This window comes from Tenebrio molitor, chromosome 1 (genome assembly GCF_963966145.1).
Source record: "Tenebrio molitor chromosome 1, icTenMoli1.1, whole genome shotgun sequence".
Taxonomy (NCBI): Eukaryota; Metazoa; Arthropoda; class Insecta; order Coleoptera; family Tenebrionidae; genus Tenebrio; species Tenebrio molitor.
Genome location: NC_091046.1, coordinates 33826211 through 33846780, shown reverse-complemented (window position 1 = coordinate 33846780; position 20570 = coordinate 33826211). Strand labels below are relative to the sequence as shown.

At 34.9% G+C, this 20570-nt stretch overlaps 1 protein-coding gene and 1 long non-coding RNA gene across 2 annotated transcripts; one reads left to right on the top strand and one right to left on the bottom strand.

Moving 5' to 3' along the window:
* Positions 1–1095: 1095 nt before the first annotated feature.
* On the bottom strand, positions 1096–6379 carry LOC138127372 (uncharacterized). The gene is made up of 2 exons (XM_069043432.1): positions 6000–6379; positions 1096–4526 (listed from the first exon to the last, which is right to left on the bottom strand). Exon 2 carries the CDS (start codon positions 4362–4364, stop codon positions 3285–3287), a length of 1080 nt encoding a protein of 359 aa, XP_068899533.1. The 5' UTR covers positions 4365–4526; positions 6000–6379; the 3' UTR covers positions 1096–3284.
* A 9007-nt stretch (positions 6380–15386) lies between these two features.
* LOC138122484 (uncharacterized) lies at positions 15387–19543 on the top strand. Its single transcript, XR_011156521.1, has 2 exons — positions 15387–18859; positions 18918–19543. It is a non-coding gene; the product is annotated as an uncharacterized lncRNA (long non-coding RNA).
* Positions 19544–20570: the final 1027 nt, after the last annotated feature.

Genomic DNA, 20570 nt, shown 5'->3' with positions numbered 1-20570 from the left:
TAGTACGATTTAAGCTGTATGATTATGAATATTTTTTATTAAGTTATTTATTTAGTATATTATGTAACACAAAGGAGTGGAATGTTTGTCCTATTGTGTTTATGTCGATAAACAGCTGTTTGTGCCATCCATAATTTTTTTATGAAGTACACAAGTCCAATATACAGCCTGTACAGCAATGTACAGCTGTAATCAAAAACACGGAAATGTTTAAATACGTATGTGCTGAAGACTGCCGCATCAATGGAAAAATATGCGTTTTTTGGAAGACGTAAGGATACCTTTTGTATGACAAAAAAGAATCTTCTTATCGGAGGTTGAGTTGGCGTGGGTCAGTTATTTATTAGTTAGTTGCAGCTCGACAAACGGTGCAGTGTAGCACTTAGCAGTGTATTAATAATCGTGTATTTGTTATCAAATCGTTTAAAATGCCAAATTTTACAAACGTGGAATTAACGGATATGATTCTCGCGTATATCGAATTTTTTTTTTTTAAATTTAGATTTTAGAGTATAAAGAAGTCGTAGCCGAGTAGATGTGAAATTTCAAAAATAACCCGGTATTATAGATACAATAAATTATTTTTTCGTATCCCACCTCCACCTGGCGGCACGGCAATTTTGCCGGAGTACATACACTATTACGGATATTACTATCAAGTAATAGTGCAGTGCTTATCAACATAATTACCGGCGTCTCGCCTCCGCATTTTGACTTTGTTGTGTATTATGTTGTGTGTCAATGTTAAGGAACTTCCTCACGATGTGACATGAGTATAATAATATACCTTTTTGAATTTCAACTACCAATGTGTTATCTAAATCCAGAATTTTTAAATTTTTAAAAAGAGATTGCGGTACTATTCCCGTTGCTGAAATTACAAGTGGTAAAATCGAAATTTTTTCTAAACACCAAAGATTTCTCATAGCAACGGAGAGCTCTAAATATTTATTAATTTTTGTGTTATATGTCTGTGTTATATTATGTGAATTTGGAACAGCTATATCTAAAAGATATGCTTGCTTTTGTTGTTTATTTAAAATTATAATGTCTGGTCTGTTATGCTTAATATGAATGTCAGTTGTAATGATTTGAATACATTACTTTTTCCGCCAAATATTTGAACCTGCGCAAAACGGTAACAAATGTGGTCGTGATCGTCATCGAATCGGAGGAGCCCTACGTTGTGATTTTCTTTTGGCGGAAAAGGTTCGGAATGCAAACGGTGAGGGTTCCAGTTGGAAGAGTGCCGCAAATAAAACACACATGTGAGGGACGCAAAATACCTTTTATTAAAAATGTCTGTAATAACTTTGATGCAAAAGAAATTTGAACGAATACAAAGTACAGAAATTAAGTTTAACGTAGTACAAGAAATTAACTAGTTGAGTACATCACAAAGATAAACGACAAGATGAATGCAACAATATTTAAAATAACAGAAAAACGGGCACATGACAGACAAAATGACAGTTTAAAGCTTGCAAAACAAGTAAACAAATTATAAGGCAGTTATTACAGACAGGGACGGATGAAAAACCCTCTTCAAAAACCGTATCCCAGGTATTACTCATATTTTACAATTCGATTAATGACAAAAACAATGTTTAACGTGGAACTACGCGGTCAAGGTACGCCTTCGGGAGCTTAGAGCTGGAGGTAACAAACTTTCGGCTGCGAGGGGACTCAGAAGAATGATCTGAATCATCTTGAAATCAAGCGACGTTTATAGATATTCGGGGTATTAATGAACGTCAGACTATTTCACCGACCCAGCAAGAGTGACAGAGCGTTTCGGGGTCGTACGAGTAGCATTCCTAGACCGCAGCCGCAAAGACCTAGGTCCGCCGTCCCCAACCAACCGTTTCCGGACAAAACCCCAAAGTCTCTATAACCGTCGACGGAAGCTTCACGAAAACATCCCGACGCCGCTCCCGCAAAGACTAAGGTCCGTCCCCGCTAACGGCTCTAAATAACCGTAGCTTCCACAGAAATTTACTAAACAACCCCACGACTTCCTGATTGTCACCTAGCTCCCACAGGGGCGCACTTACAACATTTTACTTTAACTTTTCCGAAATCTAGCAACAACACGAAAAAAAAAAAAACCGAGTTTAATCCTATCGAACAAACCGTAACATTAAACGAGGAGAAAATCCAACACAACAAAGCGCAACATTAAACAATGATCAAATAAACAAAACAAAACGCAACATTAAACAATGAGGAAATAAAAGAGAACAAAACGTGAAGTTAAATAACGATAAAATAGAACCACTTTAAATGGCACAAATATCAGTAAACAACATAAATCACGAATACAATAATCGCTGGTAATGTTAAACAAAAAGAAAATGGCGGGTCGAGTGCCGTTAGAAAATGTTAGTGAAGAACAAAAACAAAATGGACGCACGCGGTTCGGACGACGGCTCCGTATTTTCGAAATTACCAGATCGCTAAAAAAGAACCTCCCGGGAGAGAGATAACACTTAAAATTAACAAATGGGCGCTTCTTAAAGAAACAGCATGCAACAAAATGAAATCTACAACATACCCTTACCACGTGGTCCTGGCCTCAAAAACAAAACACAAAAAAAAAGGCAACGAAAGTGGGATAAATTACCCAGGTGAATTAAAAACGTTGAATTCCTCACGGGGACACAAAATATCTACTCGGATCGGTAGTGTAATTGTTCAGGTTTTTCTTACAAATTTGAGAAACTTGGATCGCTCTTCGCAAGGTGTGTTCGTTTCGAAAAACTAAACAAAAGTGAACTACCCCCTTCAACCGCCCGCGCGAGCCCGTTCCATCCCCCGCTATATTTCCGCTCGTAGTTCCTAGTCTAGCCGCTAGTACCTTCACATTTGGCGCGCTGTTGTGGCGGTACCGGAAATTTAAATTTAAATTTTAAACTGGGTCACTACACACGCCCCCAAGCTTCTTCGGAACGAAAAATGTGGAAGTGACTGAAGATGCTTTAAAAAGGGTGGCGCAGTTTACAAATTTTGGGACGTTAAAGTGATGCTATGGCTGGTTGTCGTGTTGTGGTGGGTAGTCGCGTTGGTGTCGTTGTCGTTTTGGCCTGCTGCAGGGGGTAACAATCCTTGACGACGCCCCCGAGGTCCGTGGTACATGAAAAAAAAAAAAAACATTTAAGGCAGCCTCATGTTCTTCTATGGTAGAACTTTAGGTTGGCAATGTTATAGTTACCCTTTTTTTTTCTCCAATCGCCGGAAAAATTAGGGGGGACACCTCACGTTCCCGCTCTGCCATCGTTACCCCACTAGTGACCTGGAGGTGGCACCGAGAATGGGTTGAACGCTCCTTCCGTCTCTCCGATGGCGGCAGACGCAACCATCCTTTGTGGTGGCGCTGGTGGTGTCGGTCCTGCCCGATGTGGTGCCTCCCACGTTCGGTTTGGTGAAGCAAACTCCGTTCGTGGACGTTTTGGAGGATGTAGCACAGACTGGCGCTCCAGGAAATCCAGGGCCTCTTGGATTGACCTCTCGCCGCGTGGCTTTTCCGACTTGAACAGCAGCGAGATGTTCTCCGGAAAGAGGCGCATCAGATCCTCCACCATTACACACTCCGGAATGGGCTGTGTCAGTGTGCGCAACTGGGTGGCCTGCTCCATGAAGAAGTCCACCATCGAGTCTCCTTTGGCCATGTTGTAGCGCTGGCTTAAAACCCGCGCTCGAACCGCCAGTTGTCGACCCGCCGACCAGTAGGTAGCTAAAAATTCGACGCTAAATTCCTGAAAGCTTCGCCACTTACCTTGGTGGAACTTTGCCCAACGGGCCGCTGTTTGGCGGAGACATCGGATTGCCTCCGACAACTTCTTCTCCGGGGGTACCTGGGCGTCCGTGGAGTACCGCTCATACTCCTCCAAGAATTCGGCCGGGTTTTCCGTGTCCAAACCTGCAAAAGTTGGACGTCGTCCAGCAGCTTTCGCTGCGCTGGTGGCCATCGCAAGTGCAATTCGACGCCAATCCGCGACTTCTGGCTGGGCTTCCGGGTCCGGTGCTCGGTCGGGAGTACGCGGTGGCACGACACGGTCCACCGGTGGCTCAGGTACCTCAAGTCCTGGTGGGGCTGGTGTCGGAGGTCGGACCCCAATCGGCGGTGGTGTAGGGGCACGGGCTTCTGCCTGTGGTACCTGGACGAGTCTCGTCGCAAGTAGCTCGATCACCGTGTTCGTGCGTCGTTGTTGCTCCACCATCTGCGCCATGATCTCCTGCTGTTGGCGTAACAGCGCTATCGTGGTGTCATCCTCTCGTGGTCGCGCACGGTTCCGCGGGGTAGCTGGGGCCCTACCCCTGGGTCTAAGCACCCTTCCTCTTCCGCGTCTACGTCCGGCTTCCATCGTGGTCCTTCTCTACAACAAAACACACACAAGGGGAATCTGCGCCCCCTGCGAGGTGAGTACATGGACAAGCACAAAACAGACAAACAAAGAAACTAAACGTAAACTCGGCTCTCTTCACAAGGATCTCACGCAATTTGCATCCTGGTCACGGCACCAATTCTGTAATGATTTGAATACATTACTTTTTCCGCCAAATATTTGAACCTGCGCAAAACGGTAACAAATGTGGTCGTGATCGTCATCGAATCGGAGGAGCCCTACGTTGTGATTTTCTTTTGGCGGAAAAGGTTCGGAATGCAAACGGTGAGGGTTCCAGTTGGAAGAGTGCCGCAAATAAAACACACATGTGAGGGACGCAAAATACCTTTTATTAAAAATGTCTGTAATAACTTTGATGCAAAAGAAATTTGAACGAATACAAAGTACAGAAATTAAGTTTAACGTAGTACAAGAAATTAACTAGTTGAGTACATCACAAAGATAAACGACAAGATGAATGCAACAATATTTAAAATAACAGAAAAACGGGCACATGACAGACAAAATGACAGTTTAAAGCTTGCAAAACAAGTAAACAAATTATAAGGCAGTTATTACAGACAGGGACGGATGAAAAACCCTCTTCAAAAACCGTATCCCAGGTATTACTCATATTTTACAATTCGATTAATGACAAAAACAATGTTTAACGTGGAACTACGCGGTCAAGGTACGCCTTCGGGAGCTTAGAGCTGGAGGTAACAAACTTTCGGCTGCGAGGGGACTCAGAAGAATGATCTGAATCATCTTGAAATCAAGCGACGTTTATAGATATTCGGGGTATTAATGAACGTCAGACTATTTCACCGACCCAGCAAGAGTGACAGAGCGTTTCGGGGTCGTACGAGTAGCATTCCTAGACCGCAGCCGCAAAGACCTAGGTCCGCCGTCCCCAACCAACCGTTTCCGGACAAAACCCCAAAGTCTCTATAACCGTCGACGGAAGCTTCACGAAAACATCCCGACGCCGCTCCCGCAAAGACTAAGGTCCGTCCCCGCTAACGGCTCTAAATAACCGTAGCTTCCACAGAAATTTACTAAACAACCCCACGACTTCCTGATTGTCACCTAGCTCCCACAGGGGCGCACTTACAACATTTTACTTTAACTTTTCCGAAATCTAGCAACAACACGAAAAAAAAAAAAACCGAGTTTAATCCTATCGAACAAACCGTAACATTAAACGAGGAGAAAATCCAACACAACAAAGCGCAACATTAAACAATGATCAAATAAACAAAACAAAACGCAACATTAAACAATGAGGAAATAAAAGAGAACAAAACGTGAAGTTAAATAACGATAAAATAGAACCACTTTAAATGGCACAAATATCAGTAAACAACATAAATCACGAATACAATAATCGCTGGTAATGTTAAACAAAAAGAAAATGGCGGGTCGAGTGCCGTTAGAAAATGTTAGTGAAGAACAAAAACAAAATGGACGCACGCGGTTCGGACGACGGCTCCGTATTTTCGAAATTACCAGATCGCTAAAAAAGAACCTCCCGGGAGAGAGATAACACTTAAAATTAACAAATGGGCGCTTCTTAAAGAAACAGCATGCAACAAAATGAAATCTACAACATACCCTTACCACGTGGTCCTGGCCTCAAAAACAAAACACAAAAAAAAAGGCAACGAAAGTGGGATAAATTACCCAGGTGAATTAAAAACGTTGAATTCCTCACGGGGACACAAAATATCTACTCGGATCGGTAGTGTAATTGTTCAGGTTTTTCTTACAAATTTGAGAAACTTGGATCGCTCTTCGCAAGGTGTGTTCGTTTCGAAAAACTAAACAAAAGTGAACTACCCCCTTCAACCGCCCGCGCGAGCCCGTTCCATCCCCCGCTATATTTCCGCTCGTAGTTCCTAGTCTAGCCGCTAGTACCTTCACATTTGGCGCGCTGTTGTGGCGGTACCGGAAATTTAAATTTAAATTTTAAACTGGGTCACTACACAGTTAAAATTGTTCTATCAAAATATAACTTGTAACTGTCATTTTCCAAACAACTTTCTGGTGTACAACTATAATGTGGTTGTGTATTCTTTAATAAATTGAATTTAACAGCTAAATTCATGTGTATATATATATATAGGTACATTTTCATCGCTAAGACCTCCGTTATACTCGCGGGCGCTCAAGCCTCCACTACACCTGATGCACATATAAAGAACTAAAAGCATAATTTCACATAAGGGGAGAGTCGGTAACAAAGGTTTCTAAAGAGGGGTAACAATTTCCTGTAATATTTTAGATTGTATGATTCGATCGCTCTCACCTCCTACAATATATTACATTATTTCGATGCTGTGACTTCCGGCGCTGTTGCCACTCCTTTCACGCTAAAAATAGATTTAAGATGTTTTGTATATGATGAAATAGGTTTATTAACGGCAAACAATACCATTTAACAGTGGAGAACAAATAAAGAAAAAACCAAATACAATAACTTCAATAACATAACAAAAACAATAGATATACAATAGATATTTAATATTATAAAATTCAACATTATGAGAATGTGAATTAACATTCCTGCAGATTCTAGATAAAGGCGACCTTAACCCATAGTTGGTTCTATGATAAGGAACAACTAACAGATGTACACTTCTGAAATTACATTGAGGCACATAAAGTAAAAATAAGCCTAAGATTGACGAACATGAAATCATATAATTAATTACTTTAAAAACGAAGCATAAATCCAATTGAATGCGTCTGGATCTTAAAGTACTTAAACCAAAATAAGCCAATATATTATCGGTTGTAATTCCACGAGAGCTCTGAAATGATCGATTTTTAACACGAAAGCTGCCCTAGGTAACGACTGTTACTTTGACAGTATTAATAATAAGAATAATAATAATAATTAATTGGTGGAGGGAAATTATGTCAGTGACACGAGTGGTTACTAGTGGAGTAAAATCGGACTGAAATTATGACTTTTAGTGATTCCAAGGTATAACTAAATGAAACCTATACTATCTTGTGGAGAACATTTTGGGGCATAAGGAATGGTCATCTACAACTTTTTTTAATAGGACCGAACTTTGAAAGCGCCTTTATACGTAGTTGAGGTGTAGTCCGAAAAACTACGTTTTTCGTAACATTTAACGCTGTGTTAATTCAACTATTGAAGCTATAATTATGATTTTCTGTATATTTGTAGTAAACAGTACAGCGCTTGCAATAGTGAATCGGAAATTTCGCAAATATCGATAGTTTTGAAAAAAATAATTAATAAATTTAGATTAATCAAAAATGCGCATCGTAAACTTCATTCTGCTGGGACCTATGTGAAATGTTGAAAATTTCGATACACATGCAGCGAGTCAAATGTAACTAGGATATTGTAAAAGTTTTTAAAAAAAGAATTAAGTCAGTAGCCCGTATACTTTTTGAGAAAATATTTTTTTTATTCGACGAGCGAACGCGCCGGGCGGCTCCTGGCAGGCAGATATAACCCTGCACGCGTATTTAGTCGTCTATCGATGTAGGGATTGTAGCAGTCTAAAAACAATAATTGTAAAATTTTGAGTAGGTAAATTTTTTGTATTTTTGCTAAAATTTACCTACTTTAAATGCTTTCTTCTTCGTCATATTCATCGTCATACAAACAAGAAACATTGTTCTGACATTTTTTGCAAGAACAATCACTCCAGGATCTTAAGCCTTCCTTCATGCACATACATTTATTGTTTAATTGTTTTTTTTTAATTTAAGAAGGATAGATAAGCAATACCATTAAAAAAAAGGAAAAATATTATTTCTCGTCGATTCTCCTGTTCCTATAAAAAATGTTAACAAAATGTCTTCAAAGTAAATCAATATCAAAAAATATTATTTTTATACTAGTTTGAATTGCAGTTCATTTCTCTCTTTTTACTTCCAGTTCTTTTGCAAAATATGCTCATTTTAAGTATGTCAAAAGATTGACCTATGGGTTTTTTAGTGCACATATGTACCACTTGAAAATGAAGTGTTACCAGCCATGCATTTTTTAAAGTTTTAAAATCGGCAAAAAAAAATCAGCATACAATGTCCTTCTGAAAACATTTAAAGAGTTAGGGAAGTTAAACTCGATGACTATAACCGAGGCTGTTAAAATTTCTACTAAATTCGCACTGGCTTTTTAAAAAAATAAAACTGAGACCATTAACATATTAAACCAACTGAGGTATAAACTGACTACAACCTCCAATAAGTCTGCTAAAAAATTGCCACCAACAGATGATGCTTTTGGTCAACATGTGCTAAGGTATTAACATTAAAAAATAATAATAATTATGTACCTACATACCTCACTCAAATTTTAGATGCATTGATCAATTACGTATATCGTTGTGTAGTCATGTATAGTTTGTCCAGCGAGAGATTGGTTGACATAAAATTCATTAAATTCTACGTAGAGCAAGAAGTCGCTAACGCACGTAAAATTTGAAATATATCCTTCAAGCAGTTTATAACATTTTTGTCATGAACTTATGCTCTAATTAATGTATTCTAGTGCGTTTTGTAGTGTTGGGTTAATTTAATACAATTTAAAATCTCCCAATCTAAATAAGGGCATTTTAGAACCTGTTTTAGCTACAATGGATCCCATACCTAATGACATTAGAAAACTGATGAACATTTTTTGGACAGACCAATGATGCCAAAATAATAAATGTATGTGCATGAAGGAAGGCTTAAAATGCTGCAGATTGTTCTTGCAAAAAATGTCACAACAATGTTTCTTGTTTAGGTATATGAGAATGAAGATGACGAAGAAAGCATTTAAAATAGGTAAATTTTAACAAAAATACAAAAAATTTACCTACTCAAAATTTTACAATTATTGTTTTTGGACTGCTACAATCCCTACATCGATAGACGACGACTAAATACGCGTGCCGGGTTATACAGGCTGTCCCCAACAAAAAAAAGACGAGTCCATAGCTTCCTTATTTATCGGAGGATTTTAATTATCTATACACCAAATTAAATGATTGTTAATAGGCTACAAAACGGCTTAATAAATTCACATATAGCTCCAAGGGCTTTAAGACTAAAGTGTCAAAATATTTTTTTTTCAAATGGGATTATAGTCCATTTTTTAATTATAGTCCGATGTATCAATTAAAAAGCAGAACAACTGTCATATTGCTATCTCTTTTCAACATAATGTAAACAAACTATTGAATTCTTGTACGTATTGTATTAAGCGTGTCCCACTATGCATTTCGCTTTAGCATGTGCGATTAGAGCAAGACGCGAATTGTACGTTTATTCCACTAGCGACGTCAAATTTTTAGGTTACGTTTTAACCACGTTATTTGGGATAATTTTGTTTAATTTTGCTTGAAATGTCCTCCGTATGATGCCAACGAAAAGCATGTGGACGGATCCTTTTACAGAATTTGTAAATTGCAAAAACAATATTGGAATTGCGCGGAAACTTGCAAGACTGGAAGTTAACAGGTAAGGGGGTAAACTAATTCATAGAGGTTGTTTTGTGTTCATGGCGTTGCCGAAACAAAATCTAGGAAGAAAGAAAGACAGTCTAAACGTGGTTGTTTAGTGCTGTTTTCAACAATTTTTAATATATCTGACCTATTAGTTCATATGTAAATAGTTATCAAAAGCATTCTGAAGGGAGCGGTTTTTTGAAAGATAAAATTAAAACGGAGGAATGAATTTGCAGAAATACCAAGAAAGCACGAAAGAACACAATATCTGTCTCATGTTGCCTAAATAAATTTTCAAATATTGGTAGAACCATGCACTGCTGTCAAATGTCGAAAACAGACGCAGGTCATGTCGACTTCTTGATTCGGACTAAGCTCATCGGACTATAATAAAAAAATGGACTATACATACTTTTTTTTAGTAATTCTGATAGAGATTTTAATTTTGAAAACAACAATGTATCACAAGTATAACTTCAGATAAAAAAAAATTACACTAACTTTTGAAACAAGTGACGAGCACCAGGTGAAAAGCTATCAAAATGCGTTGCGTTAGAATGTAATAACAATAACCAAATTAAGGTAGCTGGAAAAACAAATGACAAATAATAACATGTGGGATTGCGCAGATATGCCAATGTTTAGCACAAAATGGAATATAGACGATAGTAGCGTTTTTTTACATTTTTTTGGTGAAATTTTTGGTATTTAAGTGTATACTTGTGATACATTGTTGTTTTCAGAATAAAAATATCTATCATAATTACTAAAAAAAATATGTAATCCCATTTAAAAAAAATATTTTGACAGTTTACCCTTGAAGCCCATGGGGCTATAATTGAATTTATTAGGCCATTTTGTAGTCTATTAACAACCATTTAATTTGGTGTACAGATAATTAAAATCTTCCGATAAATAACGGAGTTATGGACTCGTCTTCTTTTTTGGGGACACCTGTATTTGCCTGCCAGGAGCCGCCCGGCGCGTTCGCTCGTCGAATAAAAAAATTATTTTCTCGAAAAGTATACGGGCTACTGACTTAATTCTTTTTTTAAAAAGTTTTACAATTTCCTAGTTACATTTGACTCGCTGCATGTGTATCGAAATTTTCAACATTTCACATAGGTCCCAGCAGAGTGAAGTTTACGATGCGCATTTTTGATTAATCTAAATTTATTAATTATTTTTTCAAAACTATCGATATTTGCGAAATTTCCGATTCACTATTGCAAGCGCTGTACTGTTTACTACAAATATACAGAAAATCATAATTATAGCTTCAATAGTTAAATTAACACAGCGTTAAATGTTACGAGAAACGTAGTTTTTCAGACTACACCTCAACTACGTATAAAGGCCGTTTTCAAAGTTCGGTCCTATTAAAAAATTTTTTATTGTTTTCAACTAAGTTAACTAACGCTTTGAGAGTCATAAGACTACGTATAAATTAAAACAATTGCGTAAAAGTTGAAAATGAAATTTTCTTTCGTGGAATTGTCATGCCGAATACAACTCGATGGTACGAAATTGCGGGAAATTTTTCTGCTCATTTTACTCGTATTTGTTTCTTAGACAATTTCCACTCGTTCGCTACGCTCACTCGTGGTAAATTGTCGTCGAAACAAATACTTGTATAATGAGATCGAAAAAATTTCCGGCAATTTCGTACCCTCCCGTTGTATTACTAATGATAATTTGAGGAAGGAGGAGCTTTTTACAGCGACAATTTTTCGATAATTTTAGGACCATGCTAAATTATCGGTGTAATTCGTTCCTAATTGGATCAATGATTCAAAATACTACAAGCTGATAGGTTGAAATTTTCCGAGTGGAATTGTCACTATAATCCAAAAAATAAAGCCTTACGATTGGTCGAAAACGATGATAAATAAAATAATCATAGTTATTTCTATCAAAATGAATTTATAGCAGGCAAATTTTATAAGTTTTCTCTGAATTTTTTCAATTCTGTGAATAGCATTTTGATACAGCGGACACCATATTATAGTGTTGTATTCCAAATTAGACCGTACAAGGGCATTATATAGCAACACACTACACTACTACACTGATGAACCATGAAGCCTAACATTTTGTTTGAGTTCTTGACAATTTTTTCAATATGCGAGCAAAAAGTAAGTTTACTATCGAGTATTTTTCCTAGGTCACTAATTTGAAACAAACATTCTAAAGCACTATTATGAATATAATAAGATGGAAGGGTAATAATTTTCTTTCTAAAGTAACGAATTACTTTGCACTTGGAGATATTAAGTTCTAGACCATTGGACTCACACCATGAAACCACTCGACCACAAATCATCCTGAATTCGTACACAATCAGATCTAATGTTGTAAAAAGGTTTTAAATCATCAGCGTACAGCAGAAACAAGCTATCTCTAATAACATTCTTTATATCATTAATGAATATCGAAAACAACACAGGGCCCAAATGAGATCCCTGAGGAACTCCAGAAGTCACTCTAATTTCCCTAGATCTATGTGAAATAATGCGCACTTTCTGTTTATGATTTCTTAGATAAGAGTTGATCCAAGACAACAGTGGATCACCAATTCCCACAATGGAAAGTTTGAGACACAATTTAGATCTACCTATCAACTCGATCAAACGCTTTTTTAAATCAGCGTAAATACAATCTACTTCCATATTTTTTTCAAAACAATTGATCACATATTCCGTAAGAACAAATAAATTTTTGTAGTTGATTTACCCTTCAAAAATCCATGTTGTTCATCAATAATAATATTTTTAACAGTATTAGTTATGACGTCGCTAACAATAGAGCCGGCATGAAAACGTATTAGGTACGTCCTATTATGTCTACTTCGATGTTGCCAAATGTAGGAGGCGATGAAGTGCAATGTTTATCTACAATTATTGTGAATATATGGCGGAAGTAACAACGTCCGAAGTTCAAATATACGCAAACGACGGTGGCGCTCGTAGCGAACGGCTGAACTAAAGACGAATATGTTTTGACAAAGTACTAACCATAAGACCTCCATCGAAAAGTTGAGAGGGAGATAGCTGCAACCTACTATAGTGCTGCACTATTTTATTTCATAGGATACGTTATGACCTCCGAAAACGGAGGTGCTAGCGTCATATATGAGGTCACAACGTTTAGTGTTTATATAAAACGGAGGCGCTGAGGTGTAGGTTTTATGTATATATATATATATATATATATTATTAATTATTATATATTATAAACTCGGTAGAGGTTGCAAAGACACACTTGTCATTTGCAACAGCACTTTTATGGCATTAGTCATTTGAAATTACTTTAAAAGTGTACTTATATGGAAAATATTCAACCCAAACTATGATTTTCTGCTCCCTTTGTGCCTTCATTTGGTTCAGAAATATGAAAAAAATGCTGTTGCAAATGACAAGTGTGTCTTTGCAAGCTGTACCGAGTTTAGGTAGATACAATAAATGTTGGTCGTCAAGGTCATTCTTTGACGCAATCGAAAATGTTCCATTGTAAAACAGTCGTAAATATCATAACCTATCATCATGTTGTATGACAATAATTGTCATTTTTTTCTTAATTTTTTGACACTTTGTTGACGTGGGGATAATCCGGTAGGGAATTTTTTTAAATTTGTGACAATCTAACCAAATTTTGAAATGACATTGACGACCAAAATTTATTGCTCGCGACAGTACATACTATTTATATGAAAATCGTACGACACTCATTAATGACCAATAGAAAAATTAGTTCACGAGCCATAACCATGGCAACAAAAAAATTTCTTGGAAATTTTTTGTAGGTAGACCAACCTAACTGATTAATAAATGGAAATTTTTTCAGCCAATCAAAATCATTTATTTTGTTGTTGTCTTGGTTATGGCTCGTGAACTAATTTTTCTATTGGTCTTTAATGAGTGTCGTACGATTTAAAAATTTATAATTTAAGAAGCATAATGTCCGTGTCGTTGCGATTTTCTTACCGAATATGCCCTCGTGCATTGATTAATATCCGGAAATTTTTTCGAATGCATTTCTAAAACGTATTAATTAGCCCTCGTGTTATTATTCTATGAATTTGCACTCGCCTAATTAATACGTTTTAGAAATGCATTCGAAAAAATTTCCGGAAATAATCAATGCACTAGGGATATTATAAGTGAAAATTATAAATGACTTCTAGTAAAAAAAATACACAATTTAAAATGAAAATGTTGCTGAAGTAAACTGATAAACTTTGATAAATAAGTAACATAAATTCGACATACTTGTTTGAATAAATCATTTTTCTTTATACCATACTGTTATTAGGATTTATCAGTACTCAATGCTTGATTGATATGACACCTATAACAGACTAGGCCGTTATTCAAAATTATCAGACCGAGGTCGTTATTTTTGCTGCCGTTGCTACGGTTACGGCACAAATGACAACTAAATTTAATTTTTGAAGTAGAGAGAAATGTCAGTCTTACAAATAAATCATCGTTAAATGTTAAGTATTATTGGTATAAAGAAAACTATAAAACAACATACGGCCGATATGGATATAACAGACTCGGTTGATTATAAAATCTCGGCTCCGCCTCGATTTTACAATATGTCAACCTCATCTGGTATATAACCCATATCGGCCTAATACCGTTATATACTATAGTGCATTTTAGTTGCGAGTACGATATTTATTTGTGTATAGGAATTTTTTTGATGTAAAGACCACAAGAAGAAGCTTGTGTGTTATGTTTATTAACTAACACAACTTTTAGTAAGAATTAGTATTAGGCACCTAAAATTTCTTCGAAGAGAAAGTTCCACCACCTCCAATGCTGTGAAAAGAGTGAAATATGTTTAAAAAAAAAGTAACAATTTTCTTAATATGGTGCATGAAAAGATTTAAAAATTTAACTAACACAACTTTTAGTAAGAATTAGTATTAGGCACCTAAAATTTCTTCGAAGAGAAAGTTCCACCACCTCCAATGCTGTGAAAAGAGTGAAATATGTTTTAAAAAAAAGTAACAATTTTCTTAATATGGTGCATGAAAAGATTTAAAAATTTAACCTACCTAACTTATTAGGTACTTCCCAGAAATCAAAATTCTACTGCGTTGTTTGCTGGATCTTTGATATCTGAGTAGATTTTATGTGTAATGTTTAATATGTTTATAAGTTATTACAAATCCTTGAAAAAACTCAAATTTACGTATGAATGAAACTGTTTATCTATTTGCGACATATAGGACCCTTGTGATGATTGTGGGTAATCTACCAGAATTGAAGAGACTTTCAAAGTCTTTGGGAGGACAACATGTTGCCTTGTTGGAAGTAGCTAAAAAGTACAAGACAAATGTGCTGGAACTGAAATTAGGAGATGAATATGTAGTTACGGCATTGTTGTATCCTACAGTCAAAGAAATTTTACAACGTCAAGAGTTTGAGGGACAATTTGACATTTTCGTTTTGAGATTATGCTGCTTGGGAAAGAAAAGAGATATGAACAAATACATACACTGAATTGATATGTTTTTAATTGCAGGAATTGCAGGCATTACTTACACTGACGGCGAGCTGGGTTATGGAAAGAAACTAACGGAAGAAATGATACGAAACGAAGTTTCCGAAATGCTGTCCAATATAACAGAGGCTGGACCTAATGTTCAAATTAATAAATTTATAGCACCTGTTATTTTAAGCATTTTGTGAACCTTACCGATAGGTGCTGGAATGTCTAAAAAAGAGAGTCAATTCAATGAATTGTAAGATTTGTTTACGTCGAGTTCTAAGCTGTTTGACAGAACTGGTGGAATTTTTTCACAGCCTTCACAACCCTTGGTTGTGATACATAGAGTCAGAATAGACTATAGTTTTAAGTTAATACATACAAAAGATCAGCAATAAAGTGAACATTTTTATTATGAAAACTATAAAGAACATTACAGAAGTTAGAAAACGCAAAAAATGGACTATGGAAATGAATATTTTCATTATACGGGAATATTTTCGGATCACGAAACTACAGGATGTTGTGAGTACTTACAGGCTTGATTTATTTAAAGCGTTCCAAAGTAAGTACCCCCAGTTTCCTGTTACTATTCAAAATTTAGCTGACCAGAGGAGAGCCATTATGAAGAAAAACTATATCCCTTCGGCAATTTTAGAAAAGATTAAAAATGATGTAAAGTTAGAATTGTCAATTAATTATTCTGACAATAATGAAGTTTCTAATAATTTACTCCAAAATTCTGTTGAACCGCAAAGTTTACAAAGTTTATCTAATCATAATGACTCTTTCTGTTCAATTATCGATTCACCAAACACCATACAAACAGACATACATAATTTAGACTTGAGTTATAATGATATACATGTTATTAATAAAAATTTTTACTACCATCAAAATTTTAAAGAACAAATTGAAGATGAATTTAATAGAACTCTGAACGAATTTGAACATATAGAACCATTTAATAGACCACTATTACCTAAACAACAAAGCTCCAAAAAATTCTTTGCAACGATTGAAATTTTAAATCAATTCATTTTACCTAAATTTGTAAATAACATCACAAGTTTTAAAAAATTACACAGTATTATATATAGTGGAGCTTTAACAATTATCAGATTAAATGGATCAAAAGAAATTGGCCAGACAAATAATATAAAAACGAAAGAATTACCAAAATGGGAACGAAGACTAAATAAACGTATTAATAATATCAGACGAGATTTAGGTAGAATAACTCAATATTTAAAGGGTATAAATTCTAATCATCTAAATAATTGTATTCAATCCATTTTAAATAACAACCGAATACATTGTTTAAAATATAACGAATATAATAAAACATTAATAGAAATCAAAGATACTTTATTACAGAAGTTACATATTTATTCTAAACGACTCAAAAGATATAAAAATAATAAACAACGGAAATTTGAAAACAAACTATTTAGAAATAATGAGAAGTTGTTTTACAAAAATTTAGCAGATAATAAAACTCAAACTAATAATGGTACACCAAATATAAACGAAATTAAAGAATTCTGGTCAAACATATGGTCAAATGAAGTTCAATTTAATAATCAGGCAGAATGGATTCCTCATTTAGAAAATGATATACCAGATAGTAATAATCGACATCATATTCAAATTAGCCTTGAAATTTTAGTTAAAAATATTAATAGTTCACATAATTGGAAATCCCCTGGAGGTGACCAAATTCATAACTTTTGGTTAAAAAAATTTACTTGTATTCATAAATGCTTACTTGATCACTTTAACGGATTTATTAGGGAACCTAACACATTTCCAGAGTTTTTGGCCCATGGTATAACATATCTGAAACCAAAAGATTTCGATACTAAAAATCCATCAAAATATAGGCCAATCACATGTCTGCCTACAATTTATAAAATTATGACATCTTGCATTAAAGTAATAATTTACGACCATTGTCAAAAATTAAATATACTTAATAAAGAACAAAAAGGTTGTGTTAAAGAGTGTTTTGGTTGTAAAGAACAACTCATAATAGATACGGTAATAATGGAACAAGCTAGAAAAAATAATAGAAATATTTATACCGCATTCATAGACTACAAAAAAGCCTATGATTCAGTACCACATTCATGGTTAATTAAAATTCTTAAAATTTATAAAATTAATTTGGATTTGATTAACTTTTTATCTCATGTTATGACATTTTGGAGAACTATTTTAAATTTATCAATAAACAATACTAAATTAAAATCCGAGCCTATTCAAATTAAACGGGGGATTTATCAAGGAGATTCTTTAAGTCCTTTATGGTTTTGTCTAGCCATTAATCCTTTGACAAATCTATTAAATAGCACTGGATATGGTTTCAATATTAGACTTAATAATACCACACTATCCAAATTAAATCACCTTCTCTATATGGATGACATAAAACTTTATGCATCAAAAAAGAATCACATTTTATCTTTACTAACAATAACTGAAAATTTCTCAAATGATATTGGGATGAGTTTTGGTATTGATAAGTGTAAAATGCAATCAATATGTCGCGGTCATTACGAACATTTAGAATATATAACTCAAGAAGGAGAAATCATTAAAAATTTAAATAAAGGAGAATTTTATAAATATTTAGGTATTAATCAATCAAATCATATTCAACATTCAATTATAAAAGAAAATTTAGAAAAGCAATTTTATTTAAGAATTAAATCTATTTTAAAATCAAAATTAAACGGTAATAATTTAATTAAAGCAGTTAATACATATGCTGTTCCATTACTGACCTATTCTTTCGGTGTTATAAAATGGTCCAAAACTAATTTACAGAACATAAACATTAAAACTAGAGTTCTTTTTACTAAATTTAGTAAACACCATCCTAAATCTGCTATTGAAAGATTTAATTTACCACGCGAAAACGGTGGTAGGGGTTTTTCAAATCTAGAAATACTGCTAAAAAATCAAATTGCTTCACTAAAAAATTATTTCCTCAATAGAGCTCGTGATAACACCTTTTTCAATGCTTTGGTTTCAGCCGATAAAGGCTACACACCTTTAAATTTAAGTGATAATATAATTTCAGACATTGTTAAGCCAAATATACCTGACACAATAGCAAATATAAAACAGAAGTCTTTACATGGGAGATACTTTAAAGAACTGGAACAACCAGAAGTTAATATTCAGGCATCTCATGCATGGCTTAAGAAATCAAATATTCACCTAGAGACGGAGGGTTTTATACAGGGTCTCTATAAATGATTGTCTGGTCAAGCCAGCCTTGGAAAAAATTTTTACTGTTCCGCTTTTTTGAAACCGATGCCAAATTCTAGTTCGTTTTCACGGTCACTTCTGACATTAGTGAATGACGTTTCGTTTGCACTTGTCAGTCGAGTTTTGGTTCCTTATATTCGTTTTATCGCAGTTAATCACAGTTAATATACACCAAAAATCTGTATTTTTCAATAAAAATTGCAAGTACGTCCGCTTTTACAGGTAAATACACTGGCAAAATTTGTGAGGTTATGCTTTAATGTTTTATGTTTTATTTTAGCTTTATTTTCTTTACAATGGTTCCAGCAAAATATCTGAACAACATTCAAGATGATTGTTAATTCATACTAAGCGAATTGTGAACAGATTTTTAACAATCAGAACAATTAGCAAGGGTAAATCATTAGGACGACCACCAGTATCTGATGAAATACTCGAGGATTTGAGGGAAATGGTGGAAAAGTCTCTACAGATATCCATAGCCTGTTTATCTCAACAAGCTGGTGCACCACGAAGCACTTGTCACAAAATCATTAAAAATAGGCTACAACTGCATCATAATAAAATTAGTGTTGTACAAGAACTCCAACCTGCAGATTATCAAAGTTGTGTTTAATAATGTAATCAGTTTGAAAATCACCTCAATTTCATAATTTGGAGTGCTGAGAATCCACACCAATTTGTAGACTCCTTTACATGTTTTGAAAATTGGTGTGTGGAACTGTGGATAGCAGTGTTGCTGTACCCTTAACTAAGAAATGCTGCAAAATATTTTTGAAAATAAATGAAGAACTGTCAAGTGTTTAGAAGTTAATGGGGGACATTTTCAATCTATTTTATAAAAAAATACCTATTTGTTATCATTATTTAGTGTTGTTGAATACATTTGATTTTATTGAAAAACCAGTAAGACTTATTTGTTATGAAAAACACTGTTATTTATATTGGAAGAAAAAATGGGAGTCAATACCATATTCGACAATTCAGTCTAGGTCGCATTTACCACTAGCATAAAACAAGAAATGTGAAAGCACTAAAGCAGACAAAAAGGCAGTATCAAGTATTGTATTGTGGTATACGGGGACAAGGTGTTCTCAATATTTATCTGTTTGGATTTGTTCTCATACCAATTCCTGTACAGTGTGTGGCGGTACGATGGGGGCAATAATTGTTCCCGTGTTGGTGTTGATATTAAATACATTAATGTTAGCAAGAGTAAAGCACAGTTGAAACTTGTCTCTGCTTAAAAGCCAACAACCTAACCTGAAAATGTGACATTCATTATTTGCCGAACAAAGCGGCACATTCAAAATTTGACAAGTTTCCATGGCTGGCTGGACCCGACAATCATTTATAGAGACCCTGTATTTGCAATACAAGATCGTGTTATAAATACAAGAAATTATAAAAAACACATATGCGGTTTACAATCGATAATTGATAAATGTAGGATTTGCGGAACTGAAGGGGAAACAATTGAACACATTATTTCTTCTTGCACCGTTTTGGCTCAAAGCGAATATAAAAAACGACACGATATATTCGCTAAAATTATACACATGAATTTAGCTGTTAAATTCAATTTATTAAAGAATACACAACCACATTATAGTTATACACCAGAAAGTTGTTTGGAAAATGACAGTTACAAGTTATATTTTGATAGAACAATTTTAACTGACATTCATATTAAGCATAACAGACCAGACATTATTATTTTAAATAAACAACAAAAGCAAGCATATCTTTTAGATATAGCTGTTCCAAATTCACATAATATAACACAGACATATAACACAAAAATTAATAAATATTTAGAGCTGTCCGTTGCTATGAGAAATCTTTGGTGTTTAGAAAAAATTTCGATTTTACCACTTGTAATTTCAGCAACGGGAATAGTACCGCAATCTCTTTTTAAAAATTTAAAAATTCT